The 15,117-nt window shown below is 29.8% G+C and overlaps 2 protein-coding genes across 4 annotated transcripts in view; one reads left to right on the forward strand and one right to left on the reverse strand.

The window, feature by feature from the left end:
* Positions 1-15,117, forward strand: part of LOC105194318 — a 294,708-nt gene that overhangs the window by 36,074 nt on the left and 243,517 nt on the right. The gene's annotated exons all lie outside the window — the stretch shown is intronic.
* The window catches only part of LOC105194317, a 302,455-nt gene that overhangs the window by 7,295 nt on the left and 280,043 nt on the right, over positions 1-15,117 (reverse strand). Inside the window, exon 10 of the mRNA XM_011159176.3 lies at positions 12,957-13,067. Within this exon, the coding sequence (XP_011157478.1) occupies positions 12,967-13,067 (101 nt within the window). The 3' untranslated portion in view covers positions 12,957-12,966. The remainder of the gene's footprint in view (positions 1-12,956; positions 13,068-15,117) is intronic.

Raw genomic sequence — 15,117 nt, forward strand, 5'->3', positions numbered from 1 at the left:
ACAAGCCATAATATAAATTTTAATAACTCATTTTCTAACAAAACTGTTATAAATATAATTATAAAATTATATACGTGATGTTACAAACAATTAACAAAATTATATAATTATACTATAATAAATTATATATAACTATATTATATATAAATTATATATAACGTTATAAGTAGTTAAGTTAAATTATATTAAATAATGATTTTAAAAAACATATTGATGGTTATTGACTATTACTTTTCAATTGGTTTTCTAAAGATTATATTTTGACAAATACTGAAAATGGCTTGATTACGTTAAAATGAAGAAAAGTTATCGAAGGAAGAAACTGAGTTAACTTATTTCATCAGATTTCTACGGTATAAAAATTGGATTTAAAAATCCTTAAAATATATGTAGCTAGAAAAGTTTAGAGAGATCTAGAACACTTTTACGAAGCGAAATATACGTATTTTACATATACGTGTATATATGTAGAACATGTAGCACCAGCCAGACACGTTACATTCCACATCTACAAAAATTGCAGCTGTTGCAAGGTTGAACGGGATAATAAACAAATATACAAAGTGGGTGCAGATGGTTACATTGTGCAATGTGTTGAATGTTCGTTCATGGTTTTACTGATACTGTGTAAAAAGAAGACGCGAATATGTATGATAAAAAATTACATTTATTTTTGAAATTTTAGTGAAACATATTTGAACTATACTCAAATTCTTTCAATGTAAGCAAAATTTTCGTAATATTATTTTTACCATTGTAAACTTATAATAATCTTAATATATAATTTAGTTATATTATATGTAAATATGTTATAGATACAGTTGTTTGTAATTACGTTTCATAACTTATTCATAAAATCAATCATCTATAATCTGGCATTTTTAATGTAAAGCAATTATTATTTTAATTTTGTAAAGTGTGGAAGAAAGGTATACGCAATAAAATATTTCGTGGAATAATTATTCAACATATAGGAGTGCTCTATGTACATATTACATAATAATAATATATATTAATTCATAATAATAATACATATTAGTAAATATTAATAATAAATTTTTAAAATTAAAAACAAAAATTAATGTAGGCTTAAAGAGATTAAAAATCTATGTGAGTGATTAAAGCATACAAAGAAAGCTGAAAAAAATTGTTGATTTATAATGAAATTATCTAATACATAATAAAATGTAAACGCTTTGACTTTTTATGAAGTCAACATTGGTGGAACAATTATCGCAATAATTATAAAGTGAGGAACAATTTTTCGTCATCATCGTAGACTCGTCACAAAGAGTTTTCTTATATACAATTTTCCAAAATTGTGATACAGATGGTGTGCGTTAATATCATAAATAAATTTTTAATTTTAATAGCATTATGAAGCATCAGCTGTGCAATTATTATATAAATAGTTAAAAATTCGTCCGGAATACATGAGCAAATGTCAGAACAGAAACAGCTTTCTGTAAAGGATAGTTTATTGTTATTTTCTTTTATCTAACAATATAAACAGCATACGTACATATATACATAAGAATTGAGTTTTTCGCTTTTTAAGCGGGTACGCATTTGTGAAGCGCTTGACATTTTTTATCTTACTTCTGATTGACAGATAGTTCAAACGAAATGTCGCAAAGGATTTGTCAGTGCGAGTACGATAACCATATCTAGTATCTCTGCATTTTTTCCTCTTTTGTGTGATTCCCTTTCGAGTTTCAGACTTCTCTTTCTATCAAGCAAAACAATAGACCGATATGTCAACGGACTTTCGTCAAATATAACTGGCAATTCTACGTTTCAATCGCAATCAAGACTACATATTTTCTCTCAATTTTCAAAGATAAATATTTGCAAAGGTATTAATATAACCGCAAGTCATGCATTCAATTTCAAAATATTAAAACGCTTTTCTTTTCAATATTAAATTCTATTTTGAGACATAATACTGTTTCCGGATATTCATTTATTTGTGAAGTAATTTAAATAGTCTTATATAACTAAGTTTGTTTTGTTTTTAAGAATAATAATCACAGTCTGAAAATTCCATTTTAGCACATTAATAATTTGTTAAAATTAGTGTTGACGATTTTGAAGGTTCGTCATACATTGCTTTTTGATAAATATTTTTTCAAAATTGTGGCGTGATAATACATAGGAAATGATTATTCATACTCATGTTGCAAAATAATGTTGGATAGTGTAATATGTTCTTACAAAATTTTTATTTTTATTTATTTAATTTAAAAATTTTTATTGCTAAAAATCTGTTGTTATATTTTCCTTCTGTGTATATTTTTATTGTAATATTAGGCTGTAAAATAATAAAAACTTGTATTCAGTTACTCTAAATTCTATTAATTTTTTTAAACAAATTATTATTGTGCCGTTAGAATTTCCAGGGCTGTGGATTAGAAGTTACATTATGTAAAACTAACTGCATCTAAGTCTCTTATCAGAGATGTGGTGAAACCCCTAAGTGTATTTCTGTAGTGTGTTACCATTTATATAGATATACAGTACCTACAGTTTAAACGCCAGTTCCATTAATGCCTAATTAGAGAGATTTTTACGGCAAGATACTCTGGATGGTTTTTTTATTGCTTTCCGAGAGGTAACGATCAAATAAAATCACATGTTTCTAGTCGATCGGATTTGAATCCGGGTCTTCGGCGTAAAGAGAAGAACAATTGTGTCTGCGACACAATCGCCAGAAATCACGTAACGATGAAAGTAATATATTATTCGATATTTAATTTAATTATTAATTAAAAAATATTTTAACACTTTGCTTCTGTGATTCAACGACTTCTTAAATCTCGTTCATTGAGATGTATTAAAAAATTAATTAATGCCTAATTTTATTGCTCTATAATTATTATATTTTTATTTAAGTGTTACTCTTATTATTCTTTTTTTTTCCAAACGCTCTCATTATTCATTATTTTCTTTTCTCAAATCGTATTCTCTTTTATGTGTACCCACACTCTCGATGAATCCAATGAACACTTTACAGTTTTATTGATTCTCCGCTCGCGGTACTTGAGCTATTTGGGCTGCGGCCAAGCGTAGCAAAAAGAATTTGCGCGTTTGAATGTACATGGAAAGCCGACGTGTTTGTTCGTTAAACGGATGAATTCGTTTATCTACGAGCACCGGTTAATTTAGAGCAGGAAACCTCCTGACAAATAACCTCCTAGCCACTCTTTCTCGCGCTCGTAAAATCGGTTAATCACTCTAATAATCGATGAGCCATAGCCAACAATTAGACAATTATTATTGACAAACGATGTGTCAGGAGATAAATAGCAGTCTTTATAAATTCAAGAGGCGTGCATGAATGCCGCTGAAAGGACACGATTCAGGACAATAAATCGTTGAAAATTACAGGCCAACCAGTAGCTATTTGCTATATTATGGAATCATCATGGAATTCAAGCATGGAAAATATATCATGCGATAATGACATATAGCCACACGACGCACGAGCGCAAATTAAATCTTGTTGCACAGAGCATAATATGCCACATTGACGATCGTGGAATTTAATTAATTAATAAATAGCATTATCTCAACCCTTTTCATCAATATTAGATTTTAGTAACATAAATACGATTATGTAACCGTTTTGTAGTACTAGAAACATTCGAGTATTTGGGAATGCAGGAAGTCTGAAGTATGCCGTAAAAGGTACAGTGTACAAAGAAAATTTGCATTTGGCTGATTGAATAAATACTTAAACCTTTTAGGTCAATATATAAATGCATCAAAGGTAATTGACTAACACCGAATTCTAACTCACTTTATAAATTATGTCAACAGGATGAAAAGTTACGAAGTAACAAGCTTAATAATTCGTTTGTTGACGACTACGATACGAAGCGAAATGCAATTCGGATAAAATTTACTATATTATAAAGTGTTGTTTTGTTGATCCTCCGTAGTATCATGAACTCGTTATTCGCATGAGTCAACACTGAAGAATAGGAAATGAAACTTCAATTAAACGTAAATTAATTTATGCTATCCGCATTAAAGTCCTTTTTCCAGCAGGAACATTTCGGTGCTGAATTACCGGATCAGCATAAAAGAAGATAATTTATTGCATAAAGTAGAAAGTCTATTCAATTACTGAATACCACAGCATAGACTGACCTTTTTAACTCAATGTGCTCTGTAAAGAGCCCTAATTTTTGTTTAACAGGTTTGCCTATTTGACTATCAAATTGATAACTCTTTTACTCTTTTACTCTTTGTACACATTTCTCAAATAATTATATTCTATATTGTAATTAATTATATATACGATGTGCAAATGCAAATAAATTATTAAATTCACAACCACTTCTTCCAAATACCTTTACTGTACGGGATATACTCCAATTATTCTTGTATCTCATCTCAACTTACAGCTATTTATTCGCTTTATGCAAAATTTAGTACAATAAGTTCTTAATTGGAGATTTCTGTCCTAACCGCGTTGTTTAATAAGGGGATAATGATTACGTCATCACTAATTGTACAGATTTTGATAGGAATTTCTGTCTGGAAACCTCGAAACATCCTTTTTCCCGTAATTTGCGACGCATGCAGGCGGGCGTACACATATTAGGCGGACGTTTTAACTGACAAAGTTATCCAGCTAATAGCTTAAGCACAAGTCAGAATAGACACGTTGAAGGATTTAATACTAAATCCGCTTTGTGCAGTTTGGCGCGGATAATTGGCACTTGTTTCGTGCTAATTGACAGATGCGCTTTTATTGTAAAAATATGAAGAACAGAATCTAACGACTTACAAATAATAGTTCTTTTTCTATTAACCCTTTCATTTTCAATATTAGCATATTTATGTTAGCATTGACAATAAATTTAAATATTTATAATTTTGAAGTCTGCTTAAATAATTCTTTTTTTTTTAAATACGCTTCAATTAACTTTTAATGAGAAATGCGTTTTTTTTTAAATTCTAGAAAGTAACTTTTATTCAAAATAAATTGATTGATAAAAGATATTAATTTTAATGCAACATATTCTATTATTGTTGTATTTCTAGAAATAAAGATTAAGTGAGCAATAATTAAATGTATGAAATTACGCTACTAACTCAAATGACGCCAACGTAATTTGTTTTGTGCCTGTAATAAGACAGTTGATTAAAAATTACATGATCTTCGTACAATATGATAGGAGTGGTCAACACATAAATTATTTCAAAATAATAAAAGAGCAAGAACTCCAATTCTTTATCATCAATTTTTTCAAGTCGTTATTAAAAATTCTACAATAAATTTTAAATTTTCTGTTGATTTATGCAGATTGTATTGAAGCAACTGATAAGATTGACGAAAAATATCTTATTTTTTTAGAAAAAACAGAGAGCGCCCGCAAGATTCGGCGGAGGAGGATGATTAAAATTTATGAAATTTGCTTGAAAACCAGCCTGTGTCTTTTAAGATAACGCAAACCGTTGCGTAATTGGATTAAACCGATGAATCACAGTTCTTAAGCTGTTTACACTTGAGATCTCGCTTCTTTCGCATTGTTCGTGCCGAGGTAGTAACAATGAAGACCTTGCGTTAGATATAAAATACATAGTATAAAGTCAGCTTTAAACAGATTTTTTCAAACCACTTTTATTTAAAATTGAATAAATTTGATAAAAGTAACTACATAAATATCTCAAATACTTTACAAATACAATACTCTAATATTAAAACATTTAAATAAAAAATTGATAAGCAGAAAAAATTTTATTATGTCAAAATTTAATTAACTGTTTAATAAAAGCAAAATTTATAAACGCATTATTGAGTTTCAAATGGCTTTATAATTGCAATAAAGAATTTATATTTTTTAATATTTTCTAATAATGCTTTTTGTTGTAAAAAAAAAGAATGTTTGATAAAATTCCAACTGGAAATGATAAGCATGAACCAATAAAGACTCGTGTAAATAAATACCAATTTTCCGATTACAGGAAAAACAGGAATGCAGATGTATTTGAAAAATGAAGCTGCCAATGTATCACGTTTGTACGATGAAAATATTCAATACGTGTATTTTTTTTAATTAAATAGAAGTGAGGCCATATGTATGTTTATATTACGTGTGTGCATGACATACTCAACGAATAGCGTGGTACAACGTCATTTTCAAATTGCAGAATGTCATGCACAGATCCCATGTCATCGGATAATAGCGGACACCTGCCTTGCGATTTTATGCCTCAATTCATTGTACTTGAGTGATGATATTTCACATGAAATAATAAAGTTACTTCTGCATGACTCAAAATATGCCTAATAAATTTTTAATATGTGTGAAAAATTATCACTTAAAAATTATATTCATACACGCATACATTAGTGTTACATTGACGAAAAAATCAATACCTTACAGAATGATTTATTAAAATGATTTCATTAAAATCCAAACTTTTTTATTTTCAATATTATTTTAAAATGTATCTATTTTGAGTATTGCTAAAGCTCAAAGGAAGATGTATTTTTATTTTTACATAAAAAGTAAAGGATAATATAATATCATAGATAGACTCATGACCGTGATTTGTATACAACAAATTCAATAGAAGATGAGTCAAGATGATCATAGCAAGATATTGATGCTAAAATAATATTTCATGCGCGGTTTTTTCATTGAGCTTTCAATTCATTCGAACAGCGCGCCGTTACTTTCGATTTCAAACACATCTTTTGAAAATGAACCAACACTGTATTAACCAATACATAATTAAATTGAAAATCAATTTTATTAATACCAATATTAATTAGCATCTCTAAAATCTCTCCCACCCCGAAAAAAGTGAAAAATCTAAATAAAGGATAATTTATTTTATTTATTTTATTCCATAAATTTTTTTATTTTTGCACACTCAAATCGATATAATAACAATATATTGTTTGTATTTTGAGATACTGATAGTTTCCAAGAAATTGGTTATCTGTCTTGAATGAAATCGTAGCAATCGCATCGCGCAATAGCGCTCACGTTGAACGAAATCGTAGAACTTTATGTTATAGTGCTCTTGGATAAATTCCCTATTCGCATCGAATTCTAACCGCGCGTTTCTTAAAACGAGAATATGGAGAACGTGCATACGTGACAACAATTCCACGACGACTTCATCTCAACGGATGGCATTAGCCCCGGGTCGCAGATCGCGGCGTGCGTAACGCGGTGCGACGGCAAAGCCACGCGCGGCATCACGTCTCTCGTCATATGCACACACGGTGAATTACACACGACGTCAGACACACTTCGTGATAGTGAAGGATGTCACCGGATTTAATTCGGCGGTTTGTCGGTGCACGAACGATCGAAACCGTACCGAGAATGACAGAGACGAGGGCGCATCGTGGGTTAGCGGTTTCGGAGCCCCGAAACGAGAGGGGTCGAGGGTTGCGAGCTCGGGGGGCCGAAAAGGGGTGGAGGAATAACTCCTCTCTCTCACCCGTTGTGTGTTGCCCCGGGTACAACAACGGTGTTTTGCGATGAGGGATGGACGGATGTGACGTCACGGGAGCTCACGCCGTGATCTATGGCGGCTGATAATGAAAGCGCAGAGGTGAGATACCGCGGGTGGAAACTATACCGTATAAGCTATAGTTTCCGCGGGAGCCGTCACACGGCAATGCCGCAGCATTCAACCAACCCTTCTCCCCCCCTCGTCCCCCTCCAATTTACATCCACCAACGCCGTCACCCCTCGCCGCCGTTTCCTCCCCGCAGTTCATCGCGAAATTATATCTTCACAATGGAGGATTCGACGCGGTGACGATAAAAGCTTGAATTATGAATATCGGTTAATTCACGTTACGCATTCGGGAACCGCGATATGGATGATCTGGCGTCAGCATTACTTTATGACGCGGTCGCGCGAGCTCGCCGCTTCGATGGCGATCGCGCGAAAACTTGCAATTATCGCGGTACGCAATGCCGCAAACTCCATTCGTCCCGCGATAACAGCTGGAAGTCTGGTGATGCATGCGGTGTGTCGATGTCGCGTACAGGGAATATGAGCAATAATAGCTCATAACAAATAGTTTTGCTGAGTCCCGTAATGCGGCATATTGTTGCAAGAGAGCTGTAAATGTGGTCAATTTTCTCTGAAACGATTGATTGATCGTTGAACACGGATTAAGCTATGATGTCCAAAGTGGACACAGTTTTCAGTTTGTTTAGAATTGGTCGGTCTTTTTATGAAAAGAATCAAAAGTTATACTTTTGAGTTAAATAGAAAGTCCTTTGAAGGAATTTACATGTTTCGAACATGTAAAATAATACTGCAAATATATTTATTGTATTATATATTAAATAATATATTAGATGGACCAATCCATTAATCAGTAAAGTTTTAAACTCGAAATCTGATGGCTTATCTGTTATAGAAATTAAAATAATTTATTAAGAATGTAACATTGTTTCGTTAAAAATTTTTATCTTTATTAATTTAGACACAAACAAGTCTAATCTATTTATGAAAATTTAATTATATTCAAGTACGCGTAAAAATGACGGTAATTATAATAATTAACAAACATAACTCAAATTATGCAAGTTAGAACAATTAAAACTATTTTATATTATTTTGGTTTCTTTCTCTCCTTGTCTCTTTTTGTGCGGGAAAGAGATACGTAATTGAAATATAATAATATATTGTAGTATCTGCGAACTGTTTGTCAGGAATAAACGTATACGCGTTTCTTCTTTATCACGCGCGGTGAGTTGTTTTCACAACGAAAACACAAGATTACGAAACACATAGAATACAATGTTTTCCACATGGGGTAATTCCGGTATATACGCAGCATCGATCGAAAACTTTATCTATCAAATATTATTTATTATATTTAAAGAAAATGAATTATACCAATAGGAATTTTATACTGTTCACTACTATAAAAAAATTAGAAATATTAAATATTTATTTTTTTATATTTAGAAAAAAAACTTTTGAAACCCTTGCATTTTCCGTCAGAAGTGGCGGAATTTATAGCCAGTCGTGAATGGAATCGTAATCCAATCAAATTGGATAAAGCATACAAGAGCTAAGCACTAAAATTTTCGTGTACTCCATCCTTTATACTTATGTATCTGATGTTGACTATAAAATAGTCAATATACTTTTTATACTTTCTACAGAAAGAGTAATCATTTTACTTTAATTGTAATAATATCGTACATCGCTGATATTCATAACATTGATAAATTGATTCAACTCAAAATTTTGTTAATATTAAAAAAAGTAAAAAAACTAAAATTACAACACAATACTAATATAACATACAGTAGAGTGATTGTAAGCATCTCCACTTCTTTTATTTTACCGGAATTACCCTAATAAGAATATTACTTCGATCTTTAATAAATTACAAATTTGAATTTTATACAATCTTTATTTATTAAAGTTTTAGAAAGAAAGTTATTAATTTCCCAACTTTTTAAATAAATTTTTACTTTGAAATAATTTCCCAACATTTTAAATATATTTTATATTCTTTATTATGTTTCTTTAAAAATGCTTTTTTATATAAAAAATATTTTATATTGTTTATTTTTTATTATTTATTTTATTTATTAATCACATTGCTTCTATTTTATTGTGCAATTATTTTAATTGTATGTACACAATATTTCTAATATTTTATAAAATTTAAATTTATTATTTAGAAGAATTGCATAATATTGAATTTTTGGATTACTGAAGCGGTTTTAAATAGTTCGAACATACCTTCAAAAAGTTCGAACTATTCAATCACTTAACATTTCCGAGCTAATTATTATAAAATATATTAACAGAACATGTTCAAATGTTGATTATTTAAAATTTATTTAATAACAATATAAAAAATAAATTATATAAAGAATTCATAGAAATAGAATAATATTTTTGTAATATTTGCATGGAGCATATGTCCTTATTAAATTTTTCAAAATTTAATTGTATAAAAAACAGAGGCTCTTTACATTATATTTCAACATACCTCAACACAAACTACAAATATAAATATTATTTTAATTCAAATAAATTTATTTATACATATTTATTATATATTAAGACTATAGTAACATTAAAGCGACACGTTTGATTATATCTTAATGCAATAAATGAAACAAATAACTTCTTGGTTCTTTTTTATTGAAATAGGGGTAAAAATAATTGCTACGAATAATATAATAAAACACTCTACGAATAATATAATGAGTACACACTTTAATTTCAAATTTAATTTGGAAATTGTTTGACACGGACATGAAATCATCAATAATAAATGTCAGTTTAAATTCGTAAATTTTCATATTAACATAATTCAAAGTTTTTATACGTAATAAAACAGAGGGAAAATTAGAATTACTCATCAAAATGTAAATTTTCGTCTGTGCAAAATTTGTTCAAGTGGATCATTATATCTGTTTATTTTAACATCTTGGTTAAATTCCGCTATTAAAACATTTTGCGAAGACAAAGAAATATAAATTAATAACGTTATTTCAAATCTCAACTTTACTAATCGGATTTACTTAACTTTCCAAATAAACAGCTTACATATTTTTAACTATTGAAATTACATGTAACAAAACGTACATTTCTTTTTAAATGAAGTTTTCTAAAACAAGAATTAATCAAAAGTTGGAATGCGATTATTAAAGTTAGTAGAATGCTACATTGGCCATTCTGACCAACATTTTCCTAGAACATTATCGGATTTTGGTATATATTAAGTTTCTGCATTTTAATTACATAGCATCTTATGTAATTTGATATACGTAATATATAAGAGAAAAACTAATAAAATATTCCATTACGTGGCTGTAATTTCCAATAATTTCCAGCAATCACGTAAGTTCATTAATAACTGGTCGAACATATTCGTATTTAAATTAAAATTGGTATAATAACTGGCGTTTATTAATTTGTCCTCGATCTTTAATTAAGTATATTTTCTAATCGAAAAGCTTTAAAATCTAAGTAATCATATTGGGATTTTAACTATGGCTGCCTCAATAAGGATATTCCACGTCTATGTTCATACTACACACTCACATTTGAGAGTGTAGTATGAACATAGCCGTGAAAAATCTTTATTGATGCGGCCATAATTAAAATCCCAATAGGAAACAAGAGTCAAAGTATAATTTTTATTATAATTTGTTTGAAAGCGATTGAAACAAAATGCAAGGATATGGGAAGTCATTACTTTATCATTACTTTTATTTTTTTATAATAACGACTTAATAATAACGTTGCAATTTTTCATAATAGCAGAGATAACGCTAAGGTTGGGGAACCATCATTTTTGACAAGCAGCTCGTGGTTATTATGCATTGCTCATTGAAAAAAGTAGCTCATTAGTTAACTCATTACATAATGAGCAAAAATAACGTATTACTTTCACTCGTTACATATCGTGTAAAGTTATAAGTTAATCTTCATCAATGAGTAATAATGGTAACTAGTTAATTATTAAAAGTGACTATTCCTTGGCCTTACCGTTATGGAAAATTATAACATTATTATTATCAAATTATAAAAAAAAATTATAAAAAAGTAACAAATAGTGGCGTTACTCATTGCAACTCGTTACTTCCCGTCCCTGATAAAATGTATAAGTTCTGTAAAAATCGTCCTAAATTTAAAGCGATATGTATATTAAATATATTGAATTTTTTATGTAACTTCAAAACTTTCCAAAGATAAAAATTACATGTCCCAACGTTTTGAAAAAAAATTTGTTTTTCAAGTTATTCAAAATAACGTTCACTCTATTCGCTATCACGTAAGGGGTTCGATATCGCTAGGAAGCCACGGGTGATCCTTCTGCTGTTCTTTTCTTCTTGCGGGATGTATATTTCGCGTTAACCTAGAAACTCGCTTGGTACGAGCTACTTATAAGTCGATGAGCTTCTTGAGAACTCATTTGAAACTCGGATTAGGCAACTACATAAAAAAAAAAGTCTATGAAGATGAGGAAAAATAAAGCAACTTGCATCGTGAGGCACAAAGAATATGGGCAGTATGTGAAAGAAATTATAGCCACGAAGCAACGATAATAAACTCAAATAGGTCGAAAAAGATTGTAACCGTCTAACGAAAGAGATTTTCAAGGAAGGCGTTATTATCGACAATTGCCCGAAGCGTTTTACGATCGTTTTATTAAAGCGTTAATAATTACGAAAATTGTTCAACTTGCGGAGGAACTTCACGACGACCGTAATAAAAGCGGCATCATAATTCTATAGCAAGAGCTTATCACAGAGATTTTCAACACAGTACCATGTGCTCTGCGCTACTTTCAAACGAATTTCGATGCCAATCTTGCCGCGGCGAATTATCGGGAGCGATTATGTAACAATATGCAAGCTATTTTTAGCTTCGAAAGCTTGAGAGGTCGTCTACATTCTCGCGCGTTATATTCAATAATTTCATATAAAAGGGTTAACTTTTTGCATTTTTTTTTTCCTTTACTGATACTTGATTTTTTCTTTTCACGATTAACATTTAAACATGAGAATAGCAAATAATACTTAATTCTTTCCTAAATAATTAAAAATACATCAGATGTGTTTATATATAAAAAAAAAAATGGATCATAAATCTAATATTGACAAACTTATTAAACTAACGTAAGTCACATCTTATGTATACACGTTGCATCAGCTTGCATCTTATGTAACTTTAATGTACTTCGACATTTGAATACCAAAGTCAAAATAAACGATTCTCTTCAAAATGATATAAGAATCTGTTAAATTGAAGGATTTTGACACTCAAAATACACAGTAAATTGCTTCTTCGATATTCGAACCATGTCATATGAAATTATAATTTATGATGATGCACAATGTATAGTAAGCTATCGTGATAACAGTGTTAATTTTTTTTTAATGCGCCGTCGAGATTGATAGCTTTTCGTATTTTATCGCAGTTCGTGCTTACCTTAATACTGTCATCTGGTGAAGACATAGCTCATCGTCAGGTGAACCAGCCAAAGATTAAGGAATGCTCTTGAAACTCCATTCCCGTCGTGCACAGCGGCAGGCAGTTCACCTGAAATTACATCGGGGTTATTTCATTCTTCAGCTTACTGTTCAATTTATCAAAGGAGGCTAAACGGAGAAATAATCCGCAGCAACGGACACAATAATTGAAGTGCCAAGAAGAAAAACCAATTAAGTTTAAACTTCCGCGATTTTGGGTTATTTATTTAATCAGTTAAGCCTTGTATGTTCATCTGTGTAGAGAAACTGAAATTTTTAATAAATAAAATTAATAAATTTATAAGAATATAACAAGATAACTTTTTTACAAACTTAACAGCAAAATTTCAATATTACTTGCATCGAGTAAATAACCTTTGTGTTATATATTACTTTCAGTTTGATACAATGTTATTTATAAAATAAGAATTAATTTTAACAAATTTAATTTTAAGTAAAGAACAAAAAAGTTTGTCTCTTCTTTTAACAAAATTTATGATTCCAAGTTTAATTGGTTGTCCTTTTCAGCTTTTCAGTGGCTAAGCGTCATACGGGTGCCACAATAAGAGCAATTGCCACAGCAAAGTCATTGAGAGCTTCTCAGATCGAGTTAAGTGGCTCGAAAATCGTGGTGTTAAATATTCGATTTCCGCAGAAAACCGCGTGCGACGGGCGTGCGCGCGCGTTTCTCGTCGACAAGAACACATTTGTCATTTCATTAATGGTTGTGTTCCGTCTATAGGTTTTCCGTCAGATGCAAGCCGCTGCGGGTTGACGTATTTTCGTGGCCTCCGTTTAATCGCTCTCCGACCGAGTTACGTTTCCCAGATAATGGTTGAGGCCTCCGGGCTTTCGAGAAATTAGGCGGCTCTTATTAATAGTTCTTACAATACTCTGCGTTCTATGCATTTACACGTATAAATACACAGATATCTATGATCAAGACAAAAATTAAAATGTTCTGTGATCACAGTAAAATACTTTCGCATTGATATTCTTTATGTCCTGTGTTGGCTTTCTAAAAAGTTAACAATTTAATCTAATAATATAAATATATTTTTAATTAAATAATTTTTTTAACATTCATGATTTTAATATCAATGAACTAAGAGAGACTATACAAGTTAGTATGCCGTAATAAGCAAGCGCATTCATGTAATATACTGTATATAATATTCGAAGTATATATTGTGACTTACGTAGAATTGGTTAGTAACTAGTTAAAAAATTAAAAGTTAAACTTAAAAAGTTTATAACTTTTAACTTAACTTAGTTAATTTTAAATAATTTAATTTTTAACTTTAATTAATTATTTTTACACGCATAAACTTTAATTTATTAACTTTTTTTATGTTAAAAGATTATGCAGAAGTAAAAATTATAAAAGAAAAAATACGTTTTCATGAAAAGAAAACAATACTTCTTTATTACTTCATATAAATTTAATTTACAACAAAAATATTTAATTTCTTTGATATGATGCATATTATAATTGTTTTGAGTAATCTAACTTTAAAAACTTATGAATTTCTAATTTCACAGAACTAATGTTTTTTGAAATTAACTTTTAATTTAATTTAAATTAATTTAAACTTAACGTAACTTTTAACTAGTTAGTTTTTTGTTTGTGTAATTTTTAACGTAAATCAATTTTATAAACCATTAATTTTAACTTACAATTAGTTTTGTTAAAAAAATATATAGCTTAGCTTACCCAACCCTGGATTTATACATGCATATTCATAATGCGCTTGCGCGCGTGTGTATGTGTTTGTCTTAAAGAATTACTTTTAATTCTTACTCAAGACTTCTGCAACTAATTGATAATCACGCACCTTCTTAGATTAACATTAGATAAAAAGAACTTGAATAAGAGCCAAAACTAATTTACCTCGTAAAACGAATATAAATATTACAAATAATATACCATATTTCACACATTATATGGATATTTTTGCTTGATGATTCATGCTTGCTTCATGAGACTTACATTCTCTTCTCTTAAACAGTAAAAACAAGCTAATTATTACAGATATATATTAGGTATATTATTTATATTGTATACTATATTATTATTCAATAAACTGATTGTTTAAAATGTCAATTATTTAAAATGGGAA

The sequence above is a fragment of the Solenopsis invicta genome, chromosome 1 (assembly GCF_016802725.1).
Source record: "Solenopsis invicta isolate M01_SB chromosome 1, UNIL_Sinv_3.0, whole genome shotgun sequence".
NCBI classification, from domain to species: domain Eukaryota; kingdom Metazoa; phylum Arthropoda; class Insecta; order Hymenoptera; family Formicidae; genus Solenopsis; species Solenopsis invicta.